This window comes from Triticum urartu, chromosome 2, assembly GCF_003073215.2.
Source record: "Triticum urartu cultivar G1812 chromosome 2, Tu2.1, whole genome shotgun sequence".
Lineage (NCBI taxonomy): Eukaryota > Viridiplantae > Streptophyta > Magnoliopsida > Poales > Poaceae > Triticum > Triticum urartu.
Genome location: NC_053023.1, coordinates 692,570,936 through 692,585,839, shown reverse-complemented (window position 1 = coordinate 692,585,839; position 14,904 = coordinate 692,570,936). Strand labels below are relative to the sequence as shown.

Genomic DNA, 14,904 nt, shown 5'->3' with positions numbered 1-14,904 from the left:
TTCTTCTTGAAGTTCCCCTTCTTCCCTCTGCCCTTTTCTTGAAACTAGTGGTCTTGTCAACCATCAACACTTGATGTTTTTCTTGATTTCTACCTTCGTTGATTTCAGCATCATGAAGAGCTTGGGAGTTGTTTCCGTTATCCCTTGCATATTATAGTTCATCACGAAGTTCTACTAACTTGGTGATGGTGACTAGAGAATTCTGTCAATCACTATCTTATCTGGAAGATTAACTCCCACTTGATTCAAGCGATTGTAGTACCCAGACAATCTGAGCACATGCCCACTAGTTGATCGATTCTCCTCCATCTTTTAGCTATAGAACTTGTTGGAGACTTCATATCTCTCAACTCGGGTATTTGCTTGAAATATTAACTTCAACTCCTGGAACATCTCATATGGTCCATGACGTTCAAAACGTCTTTGAAGTCCCGATTCTAAGCCGTTTAAGCATGGTGCACTTAAACTATCAAGTAGTCATCATATTGAGCTAGCCAAACGTTCATAACGTCTGCATCTGCTCCTGCAATAGGTCTGTCACCTAGCGGTGCATCAAGGACATCATTCTTCTGTGCAGCAATGAGGATAAACCTCGGATCACGGATCCAATCCGTATTGCTACTAACATTTTTCAACACAATTTTCTCTAGGAACATATCAGAATAAACATATGAAAGCAACAACGCGAGCTATTGATCTACAACATAGATATGCTAATACTACCAGGACTAAGTTCATGATAAATTAAAGTTCAATTAATCATATTACTTAAGAACTCCCACTTAGAAAGACATCCCTCTAATCTTCTAAGTGATCACGTGATCCAAATCAACTAAACCATAACCGATCATCACGTGAAATGGATTAGTTTTCAATGGTGAACATCATTATGTTGATCATATCTACTATATGATTCACGCTCGACCTTTCGGTCTCCGTGTTCCGAGGCCATATCTGCATATGCTAGGCTCGTCAAGTTTAACCTGAGTATTCTGCGTGTGCAAAACTGGCTTGCACCCGTTGTAGATGGACGTAGAGCTTATCACACCCGATCATCACGTGGTGTCTGGCACGACGAACTTTGGCAACGGTGCATACTCAGGGAGAACACTTCTTGATAATTTAGTGAGAGATCATCTTATAATGCTACCGTCAATCAAAGCAAGATAAGATGCATAAAAGATAAACATCACATGCAATCAATATAAGTGATATGATATGGCCATCATCATCTTGTGCTTGTGATCTCCATCTCCGAAGCACCGTCATGATCACCATCGTCACCGGCGCGACACCTTGATCTCCATCGTAGCATTGTAGTCGTCTCGCCAATCTTATGCTTCCACGACTATCGCTACCGCTTAGTGATAAAGTAAAGCATTACAGCGCGATTGCATTGCATACAATAAAGCGACAACCATATGGCTCCTGCCAGTTGCCGATAACTCGGTTACAAAACATGATCATCTCATACAATAAAATTTAGCATCATGTCTTGACCATATCACATCACAACATGCCCTGCAAAAACAAGTTAGACGTCCTCTACTTTGTTGTTGCAAGTTTTACGTGGCTGCTACGGGCTTAAGCAAGAACCAATCTTACCTACGCATCAAAACCACAACGATAGTTTGTCAAGTTGGTGCTGTTTTAACCTTCGCAAGGACCGGGCGTAGCCACACTCGGTTCAACTAAAGTTGGACAAATTGTCATCCGCAAGCCGCCTCTGTGCAAAGCACGTCGGGAGAACCGGTCTCGCGTAAGCGTACGCGTAATGTCGGTCCGGGCCGCTTCGTCCAACAATACCGCCGAACCAAAGTATGACATGCTGGTAAGCAGTATGACTTATATCGCCCACAACTCACTTGTGTTCTACTCGTGCATATAACATCAAACCATAAACCTAGGCTCGGATGCCACTGTTGGGTAAAGCAGTAATTTCAAAAAATTTCCTACGCACACACAAGATCATGGTGATGCATAGCAACAAGAGGGGAGAGTGATGTCTACGTACTCTCATAGACCGAAGCGGAAGCGTTGACGCAATGTAGAGGAAGTAGTCGTACGTCTTCCCGGTTCAACCGATCCAAGCACCGTTACTCCGGCACCTCCGAGTTCTTGGCACACGTTCAGCTCGATGACGCACCCCGAGCTCCGATCCAGCAAAGCTTCGGGGAGGAGTTCCGTCAGCACGACGGCGTGGTGACGATGATGATGTTCTACCAGCGCAGGGCTTCGCCTAAGCACTGCAACGATATGACCGAGGTGGAATATGGTGGAGGGGGGCACCGCACACGGCTAAGGAACGATCACGAAGATCAACTTGTGTGTTCTAGGGTGCCCCCCTGCCCCCGTATATAAAGGAGCAAGGGGGGAGGCCGGCCGGCCCATCATAGGGCGCGCCAGGAGGAGTCCTACTCCCTCCGGGAGTAGGACTTCTCCCCCAATCCTAGTTGGAATAGGATTCGCGAGGTGGAGAGAGAGAGAGAAGGAGGGGGCGCCGGCCCCCTCTCTCCTTGTCCTATTCGGACTAGGGGGGAGGGGCGCGCGGCCCAGCCCTGGCCGCCTCTCCTCTTCTTCCACTAAGGCCCATTAAGGCCCATGTACCTCCCGGGGGGTTCCGGTAACCTCCCGGTACTCCGGTAAAATCCCGATTTCACCCGGAACACTTCCGATATCCAAATATAGGCTTCCAATATATCAATCTTTATGTCTCGACCATTTCGAGACTCCTCGTCATGTCCGTGATCACATCCGGGACTCCAAACAAACTTCGGTACATCAAAATGCATAAACTCATAATATAACTGTCATCGTAACCTTAAGCGTGCGGACCCTACGGGTTCGAGAACAATGTAGACATGACCGAGACACGTCTCCGGTCAATAACCAATAGCGGACCTGGATGCTCATATTGGCTCCTACATATTCTACGAAGATCTTTATCGGTCAGACCGCATAACAACATACGTTGTTCCCTTTGTCATCGGTATGTTACTTGCCCGAGATTCGATCGTCGGTATCCAATACCTAGTTCAATCTCGTTACCGGCAAGTCTCTTTACTCGTTCCGTAATACATCATCCGCAACTAACTCATTAGTTGCAATGCTTGCAAGGCTTAAGTGATGTGCATTACCGAGAGGGCCCAGAGATACCTCTCCGACGATCGGAGTGACAAATCCTAATCTCGAAATACGTCAACCCAACATGTACCTTTGGAGACACCTGTAGAGCACCTTTATAATCACCCAGTTACGTTGTGACGTTTGGTAGCACACAAAGTGTTCCTCCGGCACACGGGAGTTACATAATCTCATAGTCATAGGAACATGTATAAGTCATGAAGAAAGCAATAGCAACATACTAAACGATCGGGTGCTAAGCTAATGGAATGGGTCATGTCAATCAGATCATTCAACTAATGATGTGATCCCGTTAATCAAATGACAACTCTTTTCCATGGTTAGGAAACATAACCATCTTTGATTAACGAGCTAGTCAAGTAGAGGCATACTAGTGACACTCTGTTTGTCTATGTATTCACACATGTATTATGTTTCCGGTTAATACAATTCTAGCATGAATAATAAACTATCATGATATAAGGAAATAAATAATAACTTTATTATTGCCTCTAGGCATATTTCCTTCAGCCCCATCGCTAGGGTTGACCCTAGGGGAGGGGGCGCCTCCACTTGCCTTGGGGGGTACTCCACCCCCTTGGCCGCCGCCCCCCTAGGAGATCCCATCTCCTAGGGCCGGCGCACCCCCCTAGGGGGCCTATATAAAGGGGGGAGGGAGGGCAGCCGCACCTCAAGCCTTGGCGCCTCCCTCTCCCCTGCTACCCTCTCCCTCTCGCAGAAGCTCGGCGAAGCCCTGCTGCGATGACTGCTGCATCCACCACCACGCCGTCGTGCTGCTGGATCTTCATCAACCTCTCCTTCCCCCTTGCTGGATTCAAGAAGGAGAGACGTCACGCTGACCGTACGTGTGTTGAACGCGGAGGTGCCGTCCGTTCGGCGCTAGGATCTCCGGTGATTTGGATCACGATGAGTACGACTCCCTCATCCCCGTTCTTGAACGCTTCCGCTCGCGTCTACAAAGGTATGTAGATGCATCCATCACTCATTGCTAGATGAACTCATAGATGGATCTTGGTGAAAACGTAGGAAATTTTTTTGTTTTCTGCACGTAGAAAATAAATGGATCTTTAAGAAGAAGACTGACGCGGATGGTAATGTGACCATCTATAAAGCTCAGCTTGTCGCTAAGTGTTATCGACAAGTTCAAGGGGTTGACTACGATGAGAATTTCTCACCTGTAGCGAAGCTGAAGTCCATCCGAATCATGTTAGCAATTGTCGCATTCTATGATTATGAGATATGGCAAATGGACGTCAAAACGGCATTCCTTAATGGTTTCCTTAAGGAAGAATTGTATATGATGCAGCCGGAAGGTTTTGTCGATCCTAAGAATGCTGACAAGGTGTGCAAGCTCCAACGCTCGATTTATGGGCTGGTGCAAGCATCTCGGAGTTGGAACATTCGCTTTGATGAGATGATCGAAGCGTTTGGGTTTATGCAGACTTATGGAGAAGCCTGCGTTTACAATAAAGTAAGTGGGAGCTCTGTAGCATTTCTCATATTATATGTAGATGACATCCTTTTGATGGGAAATGATATAGAGCTTTTGGACAGCATTAAGGCCTACTTGAATAAGAGTTTTTCAATGAAGGACCTTGGAGAAGCTGCTTATATATTAGCCATCAAGATCTATAGAGATAGATCAAGACGCCTCATAGGTCTTTCACAAAGCACATACCTTGATAAGATATTGAAGAAGTTCAATATGGATCAGTCTAAGAAGGGGTTCTTGCCTGTGTTGCAAGGTGTGAAATTGAGCTCAGCTCAATGTCCGACCACGACAGAAGATATAGAAGAGATGAGTGTCATCCCCTATGCCTCAGCCATAGGGTCTATTATGTATGCCATGCTGTGTACCAGACCTGATGTAAACCTTGCCATAAGTTTGGTAGGTGGGTACCAAAGTAATCCCGGCAAGGAACACTGGACAGCGGTCAAGAATATCCTGAAGTACCTGAAAAGGACTAAGGAAATGTTTCTCATTTATGGAGGTGACGAAGAGCTCGTCGTAAAGGGTTACGTCGACGCTAGCTTCGACACAGATCCGGATGACTCTAAGTCACAAACCGGATACGTGTATATTTTGAATGGTGGGGCAGTAAGCTGGTGCAGTTGCAAGCAAAGCGTTGTGGCGGGATCTACATGTGAAGCGGAGTACATGGCAGCCTCGGAGGCAGCACACGAAGCAGTCTGGGTGAAGGAGTTCATTACCGACCTAGGAGTCATACCCAATGCGTCGAGCCCGATGACTCTCTTCTGTGACAACACTGGAGCTATTGCCCTTGCCAAGGAGCCCAGGTTTCACAGGAAGACCAGGCATATCAAGCGTCGCTTCAACTCCATTCGTGAAAGTGTTCAAAATGGAGACATAGAGATTTGTAAAGTACATACGGACCTGAATGTAGCAGATCCGTTGACTAAACCTCTCCCTATAGCAAAACATGATCAACACCAGAATTCCATGGGTGTTCGATTCATCACAATGTAACTAAATGATTGACTCTAGTGCAAGTGGGAGACTGTTGGAAATATGCCCTAGAGGCAATAATAAAATGATTATTATATTTCCTTGTTCATGATAATTGTCTATTATTCATGCTATAATTGTATTATCCGGAAATCGTAATACATGTGTTAATACATAGACCACAATGTGTCCCTAGTGAGCCTCTAGTTGACTAGCTCGTTGATCATAGTCATGGTTTCCTGGCTATGGACATGGGGATGTCATTGATAACGGGATCACATCATTAGGAGAATGATGTGATGGGCAAGACCCAAACCTAAGCATAGCACAAAGATCGTGTAGTTCGTTTGCTGTAGCTTTTCTGGATGTCAAGTATCATTTCCTTAGACCATGAGATTGTGCAACTCCCGGATGCCGTAGGAGTGCCTTGGGTGTGCCAAACGTCACAACGTAACTGGGTGACTATAAAGGTACATTACAGGTATCTCCGAAAGTGTCTGTTGGGTTGGCACGAATCGAGACTGGGATTTGTCACTCCGTATGACGGAGAGGTATCTCTGGGCCCACTCGGTAATGCATCATCATAATGAGCTCAATGTGATCAAGTGGTTGATCACGGGATCATGCATTACGGTACGAGTAAAGTGACTTGCTGGTAACGAGACTGAACGAGGTATTGGGATACCGACGATCGAGTCTTGGGCAAGTAACATACCGATTGACAAAGGGAATTGAGTACGGGATTGATTAGGTCCTCGACATCGTGGTTCATCCGATGAGATCATCGAGGAGCATGTGGGAGCCAACATGGGTATCCAGATCCCGCTGTTGGTTATTGACCAGAGAGTCGTCTCGGTCATGTCTGCTTGTCTCCCGAACCCGTAGGGTCTACACACTTAAGGTTCGGTGACGCTAGGGTTGTATAGATATGAGTATGCAGTAATCCGAAAGTTGTTTGGAGTCCCGGATGAGATCCTGGATGTCACGAGAAGTTCCGGAATGGTCCGGAGGTGAAGAATTATATATAGGAAGTGTTATTTCGGCCATCGAGAAAGTTTCGGGGTCACCGGTATTGTACCGGGACCACCAGATGGGTCCCGGGGGTCCAACCGGTGGGGCCACCCATCCCGGAGGGCCCCAAGGGCTGAAGTGGGAAGGGGAACCAGCCCTTAGTGGGCTGGTGCGCCCCCTTGGGCCCCCCATGCGCCTAGGGTTGGGAACCCTAGTGGAGGGGGCGCCTCCACTTGCCTTGGGGGGTACTCCACCCCCTTGGCCGCCGCCGCCCCTAGGAGATCCCATCTCCTAGGGCCGGCGCACCCCCCTAGGGGGCCTATATAAAGGGGGGGAGGGAGGGCAGCCAGACCTCAAGCCTTGGCGCCTCCCTCTCCCCTGCTACACCTTTCGCTCTCGCAGAAGCTCGGCGAAGCCCTGCTGCGGTGACTGCTGCATCCACCACCACGCCGTCGTGCTGCTGGATCTTCATCAACCTCTCCTTCCCCCTTGCTGGATCAAGAAGGAGGAGACGTCACGCTGACCGTACGTGTGTTGAACGCGGAGGTGTCGTCCGTTCGGCGCTAGGATCTCCGGTGATTTGGATCACGACGAGTACGACTACCTCATCCACATTCTTTGAACGCTTCCGCTCGCGATCTACAAAGGTATGTAGATGCATCCGATCACTCGTTGCTAGATGAACTCATAGATGGATCTTGGTGAAAACGTAGGAAATTTTTTGTTTTCTGCAATGTTCCCCAACAAAAATTACAAACAAGACCGAAGAAACCTTTGAGATTGACACCAGCATCCATCACCTGTCTCTAGCACCACCACAGCAGCCACCAAAAGAAAAAAATGGCGGACCACCTCCACACCCGAGCTAGATGCGGCTCCATCGCAGATATACAACTTTGCGGACCTCCAAAGTGGCTCGCCAAAGGCGAAACCATTACCGTTGAATGAATAAGACCGGGACAACACCCTGGACAGACCATCAAACTCGCCGACAGCTTTGGCCTAAAACTATCCACCCACATGGACTCGTTGTCGCCGAAGCCAAGACGATCAATCACCTAAAAAACTAAACCGCTTTGACCTAAAACTATCCACCCGCATGAATCCGGCGGAGGAACTCCCTGGCAGCGCTCGCTGGCTAGATTGCCTCTTCTTCCTTCTATAGGAAGAAAGAACGATTGGTATGAAAATCCATTACTACAAGCCAAATGGCTCCAAATAAAAGTTTCTTACAGAACTTCTACAGTACTATTATTTTAAATTCCTAAAAAATCCTGTAAATCAAAAGAGACCATAGAATTCCTATAAAATTCCGCTAAACCAAAAGGAGGCCAATATGTGCTGGAGTTGCTCTCTTTTTCGAGGGTTCAAAGTGCAAGATGTTCCGTCAAGTGTAACCAGTGCTTGATCTGTACCATGTGTTCACGATCCAACGGTCCTGATGCCTGGACCGCACGATCGCACCCGGAGTACTGATCCGCATCGCCCTCGCCTCTCCGCCTCCGAGCCCGGCCCTGCCTCTCTCGTGTTAAAAAAAAGCCGACCCTGCCTCCAGCCACCAAAGACCAAACCCTAGCCATGGCGGCCGCAGCAAACCCTCCCGCGGCCCTCCCGTCGGCGCCCCCGCCCTCGTACCCCGCCACCGCCGCCCACTGCGCCTCCTCCTCCTCCGCCGCGGCCGAGGACGACGACGACCTCTACGGCCGCCTCAAATCGCTCCAGCGCCACATGGAGTTCGTCGAGATCCAGGAGGAGTACGTCAAGGACGAGCAGAAGAACCTGAAGCGCGAGCTGCTGCGCGCGCAGGAGGAGGTCAAGCGGATCCAGTCCGTGCCCCTCGTCATCGGCCAGTTCATGGAGATGGTCGACGGCAACAACGGCATCGTCGGATCCACCACGGGGAGCAACTACTACGTGCGGATCCTCAGCACCATCAACCGCGAGCTGCTCAAGCCGTCGGCGTCGGTCGCCCTGCACCGCCACTCCAACGCGCTCGTCGACGTGCTGCCGCCCGAGGCCGACTCCAGCATCTCGCTGCTCGCTTCGTCGGAGAAGCCCAACGTCCTGTATTCGGTGAGTTTCTCATGGATTTCGCAGATCCGTATGTACGCCAAGGAATTTTGTTTACCTTGTCTGTCAAATTCCCCGTGGAGGATAATTTCTTAATTCCAGATTTTAGGGATCTAGTATTAGTCCCACAGCGATTGTTGTACCATCGTGGTATTTGAAATCGGTGTATATTGTTGTTAGGATAAACATTTTATTTTCTTGGCACGGTGTCGTGGGAATTTACTTAGTATTTTCAGTTCCCAGTTCACCTCACAGATCACGCAACCAGCGATCCAGAGAGAGGAAGAACGTTAACAGTAGTGAGTGGCAGAGAGAGAACACGCAAAGCCAGCCTGGGATACACATGTCAGATTATCTGGAAGGGGCTGTGCTATATCGTGGACCATGTTACACAGTAGAACCGAGTAGGTGTTAGTACATTCTATGCTTGAATTGCTTATACAGCATAAAATTAGTAAAAGCAAAGAAACGTCAGAAACGTACAAACTTCATATTCAGTAGAAGCTCAGCCAGTCAGTCTTGAGGTTTTCGTACTTCAGCATCTGTATGTCCGTGCAGTGATTTGATCACATGTCTTATTTTCCTATCCTTAATGTTAACCAAGGATTGAACAAAGGACAGACCCAGTGCATAGAAGCTCCCACACAAGGTGGGGTCTGGGGAGGGATTACAGGAACCTAGTCTTACCCCTGCAAAGTGCAATGCAGAGAGGCTGGTTTGAACCCAGGACCTCTTGGCACAAGCGGGGAGGACTTCACCACTGCACTAGGCCTACCCTCTATTAAAATGTTTGCTGAGAATTGTGTGCATAACATGACCTGAACTTTTCATTTTATTGTGTAGTTTCTATCTTTGTTACTTACTGCAGTTATTTCATAAAGCAAATAAAAGAAATTCATTAACAATCTGTTATGTTGTGATTATGTCCAGGACATTGGAGGATGTGATATTCAAAAACAAGAAATTCGGGAGGCAGTTGAGCTACCATTGACACACCATGAGTTGTACAAGCAGATTGGTATTGATCCTCCAAGAGGGGTGCTACTCTATGGTCCTCCAGGCACTGGCAAGACCATGCTTGCTAAAGCTGTGGCACATCACACTACTGCTGCTTTTATCAGAGTGGTTGGTTCAGAGTTTGTGCAGAAGTACTTGGGTGAGGTAAGATGCGGATAGTTTTAACATTTATTTATTAACCTTGTTTCTCCATTTGGTTGTCCTTTCGTTGTTACAAAAATTATTGCTCGTGTTAAGCTCTGACAATGTAATAGATGCCTAGATTTTTATGTTTCCTTGTTTATAGGCTCAAGATTCCCAGTTTGCAAAAAAAAAATTGCACTTGTTTTTAACTGAGTTTTTGTGGGAGATCTGTTAACACAAGGAGATAAGAATAAAACTACCTAAGCAGTGCCTGTGAACATCTGATACAACCTCCTTTTTGTTTGTATTCTGTATATATCTTACATGCAAATTATATTATTACTCTATGCATTAAGGCAAGTAAACTAATGTGAACATAGCCTACAATTCATGTTGTCAGTGATATTAGTATGCTTCTGAATGTTTCTGGTATCAAGTTGTTCATACATCCTTGTTAAGGTTTACACAAGAATTTGGTGTGTGAAGCTTTTCTTCTGTTTTTCTACTTATCAGTTCTTTCGTTGATGCATTGCATCATTTATCTAATCTTAGGGCCCAAGGATGGTTCGAGATGTATTCCGCTTAGCTAAAGAGAATGCCCCGGCTATAATATTCATTGATGAGGTTGACGCTATAGCAACTGCCCGATTCGATGCTCAGACTGGAGCTGACCGAGAAGTTCAGCGTATTTTGATGGAGCTGCTCAATCAGGTAAAGTTGCTAGCTATAATAAATTTACTGGAACTCAAGTTATTTGCCACTTCTAATCCTTGAAAAAAATGCATTTGGAACATGCATATAGATGTAAATGAAGAAAAAGACACTGACTTACATTGCAAAGCTCAGTTGTTTAATTCCGATTTTACAAAATCTATACGTGCTCTTGGAATTAATATCTGTCGGTTTTTAAGGATAGGAAGTAACTTCCTGAAAAGGCTATTGTTAAGACTATTACATGCAACTTTCTCATGCCTCGAGGTGTAGTATCTCATTGTCAATTTTGTATGCAATGCAGATGGACGGATTTGATCAGACAGTGAATGTGAAGGTTATAATGGCGACCAATCGGGCAGATACTCTAGATCCTGCTCTGCTGCGTCCAGGAAGACTGGACAGGAAAATTGAGTTCCCTCTGCCAGACCGGAGGCAGAAGAGGCTTGTTTTCCAAGTAAGTTTCTTTGTAAATGCTTATTTGGCATGCTTTTCAAAGATGTTGCTGATACTTCTTGTTTGGAAAATCTTCTCTATATTACATACTCCCTCCGTCCCAAAATATAAGAACGTTTTTAACACTAGCATAGTGTCAAAAACGTTCTTATATTCTGAGACAGAGGGAGTAATAATTTGAATGTAGTAGTTTTGTATTGATGGTCTTGTATTTCATAGTTAAACTTGCAGTCATTATCTTTAGAGCTTTAAATGGTTCTCAAACATTAATCTTCAAAAAATGTTGCTTAACAAGGCACATCTTTTGGTTGCACTGGTGATTTTCTGTACCATAGTTATTATGGATAAATTGACCTAGAGCTCTGACTATTAACTAATTTGTTACGAGCTTGCATTTTATAAACAATAGTTAGCTATTGAAAATCTTAATTTCTTGGTCCTTTCTAAGGTTATGTGTTTGCCTGTGCATTTGGTAATTATGATGGCCTCCTTCCTTCCTTTCAGGTTTGTACTTCTAAAATGAATTTAAGTGACGAGGTTGATTTGGAAGATTATGTCTCCAGACCAGATAAAATCAGCGCTGCAGATGTGAGTACCTTTTCATGATGTTGAAGAGTCTTTAGATCTTCACTTGGTCTAGTGCATCATAAGAAATTTCATTGCCTCTGATTAATTAGGTCATGATAACAATCATTTAAATCCTTTACCCTTCAAGTTTATCATAGTAAATGTACCCTTCAAGTTTATCATAGTAAATGTACCTTGTGCCCGCCCTAGATTCGTTTCATATCGACACCTATAATAGCAACAGTAACGCCTTATTATACATGTTATATATGTAATTGCTGGAATCCTGTTTAATATTCATCGTGTCGGTTCTTTTTCAGATAACTGCTATTTGCCAGGAAGCTGGCATGCATGCTGTTCGGAAAAATCGGTATGTTATTCTCCCCAAGGACTTCGAGAAGGGTTACCGGACCAACGTCAAGAAGCCTGATACAGATTTTGACTTCTACAAGTGAGGCAACGAAGTGTTAGGGATGAATGTGTGGATAGTCAGCCTCTATGTGACATTAATATCTTTGTATCCTGCATGCGCCTAATCTATTTGATCAGATTCAACTACTATTTTATTTTGTGTTTCTAGTTGGAAAAGTATAAAGGGCATGCACGTTCAATCTCACGAGTGTTGTAAGCTACTTGTTTGTCAAGTTTCGCTTGACCATTGCGTGCTTGTTGTCGATGTTGTGATTGTCTTCCCCAGGAAAATTGGTGTAACACTTTAAAATTTAACTTTTCCATGTTTTACCAACTTTATAGAAAAATATATTCGCATTTACTCCTTTGTCGCTGACTTAGTACTAAAGTTGTACTACCTCCATTCCTAATAAATATAAGATGTTGTGGCAGTATTAAGAGAATCTCCAACAGGCGCCGAACGCGGTGCATGTAAAAAACGTCTTTAGCGCGCGCCCATCACCTGGTTTGGCGCGGTGCGCAGTGACCGCTCCAGTAGCCGTGCTAAAATGCAGCGCGCGCGTGTCACTCCAGAAGCGTGCAAAAAGTGCAGCGTCTGTGCTCTACAAATTAGAAATGTAGGCATTGGAAGCATAAAAACTAGATAGATTACATAGATTTTAAACGATATAAAGGTATTTTACATCGAAAACATAGATTGCATAATAATAAAAACGACAAACGATAAAAAAAAGATAGATTGCATAAAAAAACTACTCTTAAGTCGCTATCATCATCACCATTATCATCTTCGGCGGTGTCGTCCGAGGTATCTAGCCAGATGTCCAGCCACTGATCATCGTTCGGCGTGAAGAACGACTGCCCACCTGCTGCAACGAGATCGGACTGCGCATTCGCCAACGCCTTCCGCTGACGCCTCCTCGCGGCGCCTTGCCCAGTAGACCTGCTCGTAGGCGACGTCCTCCGGGTGGTGCCGGCGCCACTCCACCATGACCATTCATCCTCCTGGGCGACGAGGAGGCGGCGCTGCCGCTCGGCGTGCTCCGCACGGTCTTGCGCCGTGTTCAGACGAGGCGGCGGGGCGACGTCGAGCGCCTGCTGGAGCGTGTACACATCTTGGAAGTTCATCTGGCCGCGGGGCCGGCCTAGGCGCCACGCCGCCGCGTCGTACGCGCGGGCGGCCTCGCGCGCCGTCCCGTAGGTGCCGAGGCCGAGCCGGGGATCGCCGGAGCGTATCTCCGAGTAGTAGCCGCCGTTGGGGCGTAGGCGGACGCCGCGGTAGCCGGACGCTCCTCGGCGGCGCGGCGGCATGGCGGCGCGTCGGTGGCGGGGCGCTGGAGCGGTGGAGGCGCGTCGGTGGCGGGGCGCTGGAGCGGAGCGTGGCAGAGAGGGAGAGGAAGAGGAGAAGAGGAGGCGTGGAGAAGGCGCATGGCACGCGCCACACTTTATAGGCGCGCCGGAAGCGGTGCGCAAAAAAGGCGCGCGCGCGCAAACAGTTCCCCCACGCGCGAGTTTCCCGTCGCCGCTGGAGCGCGGCAAAACGCCCCGCGCGCGCTAAAAGCTGAATTTACCCCGCGCGCGCGTCGTTTGGCGCGGCCGTTGGAGATGCTCTAAATAAGTGTCGGTGATGGTGAAAGGGAAGGAGGGGGGTTGGGCCGTGGCCGATGAAGTTTATGAGGGTGAGTGCACCAGCGACGGGGATGAGGAGAAGGGTGAGGCTGTGTTTGATTGGCAAGGATTGAGGTGGATTTAATCTCCTCCAATCCTGTTGGCAAAGGTGTAACCGAACAAGGCCTGAGTGAGGTAGTGCTGACGCAAAGAATGTGGTTTATATACCTGAGAAAGAGAGCGCTTCGACCAGAAACAATGGTTGATTTGCCGCTTGCAAGTGGGAAATGCAATGGCGACAGTTAATTGGCGCTCTTCGAGTCGGAAGCGGCGACCAAGTTTCAGCACCATTGAGCGGGTTGCGTGCGAGAGGGAGGAAGAGGGCGGGCCGAAACTTCTCTCCCTCGCAAGTGGTTATAGATTTAGTCCACTCCATATTAATGCCTCAATTTTCAAATATGAAGGCTCGTGGGCTAAATATAAGCACGCTCAATAAATTATGCAGGCCAAGGAGCACATGACGACTTTGATAGAGTGGCCTTTTTTGGCCAAAATCGGTTATGCTGATCTACCTGAATATGACGACTCTACTAGACTTGCTCTAAGGAACGTCTAGCTGTTTGCCTTCCTACCTTCACGATAGAAACAAATTTAATTTTTTATTTAGAATAAAAAACAAATTCCTCTTTATTCCAAAACCTACCCCTAATACAACAAAACGACTCTTAATGCAACATCCATGTTAAAGATCTTAGTTGTTGGGTACAATCTCATATCTTTGTTAAAAGACACACCTTCTGGGTGAAAGGATGCCTCTTTGTTGAGTACATGTTCTTTAGTGAAAAAAATATGTTTGATCATGAAAGGACATATCTTTGGATAAGAAAATGTCTCGTCATAGAAAGACAAACTCCTTGGTGGGAGCAAGTCCATGAAAAGATGTCAAAAAGAGTGAAAAGAAGCGTAATAATTTTTTGGTTAACAAATCGCAAAATTCAATTTCTGACTTCCATAAAAATTAACCATTGAGATTATTACATTACCTGTGCCGGAAAACTAATGTACGAAAATCCGACATTTCAGTTTGTCTATGCATTTCAATTGAACTTTGCAACTCCATGCTTAAACAATACTTCCTCTGTTTCATAATATAAGAGTGCTTTTGGCACCAGTGTAGTGTAAAAACTTAATAAAAACATCTAACCATATACACGGAGTAAATCACCGTGGTTCTTAAAGAAACATCCTACTCCACACACGAAGCGCGTGGAACGCATCGAACGGCCTCGGTCTGGACCGATCGCCCGAAGAGCGCCAGT

At 46.5% G+C, this 14,904-nt stretch overlaps 1 protein-coding gene across 1 annotated transcript; it reads left to right on the top strand.

The window, feature by feature from the left end:
- Nucleotides 1-8,132: 8,132 nt before the first annotated feature.
- Nucleotides 8,133-12,338, top strand: LOC125539792 (26S proteasome regulatory subunit 6B homolog). The gene is made up of 6 exons (XM_048703308.1): nt 8,133-8,695; nt 9,623-9,853; nt 10,385-10,543; nt 10,848-11,000; nt 11,504-11,587; nt 11,887-12,338. Exons 1-6 carry the CDS (start codon nt 8,201-8,203, stop codon nt 12,019-12,021), a joined length of 1,257 nt encoding a protein of 418 aa, XP_048559265.1. The 5' UTR covers nt 8,133-8,200; the 3' UTR covers nt 12,022-12,338.
- The last annotated feature ends 2,566 nt before the right edge of the window (nt 12,339-14,904 follow it).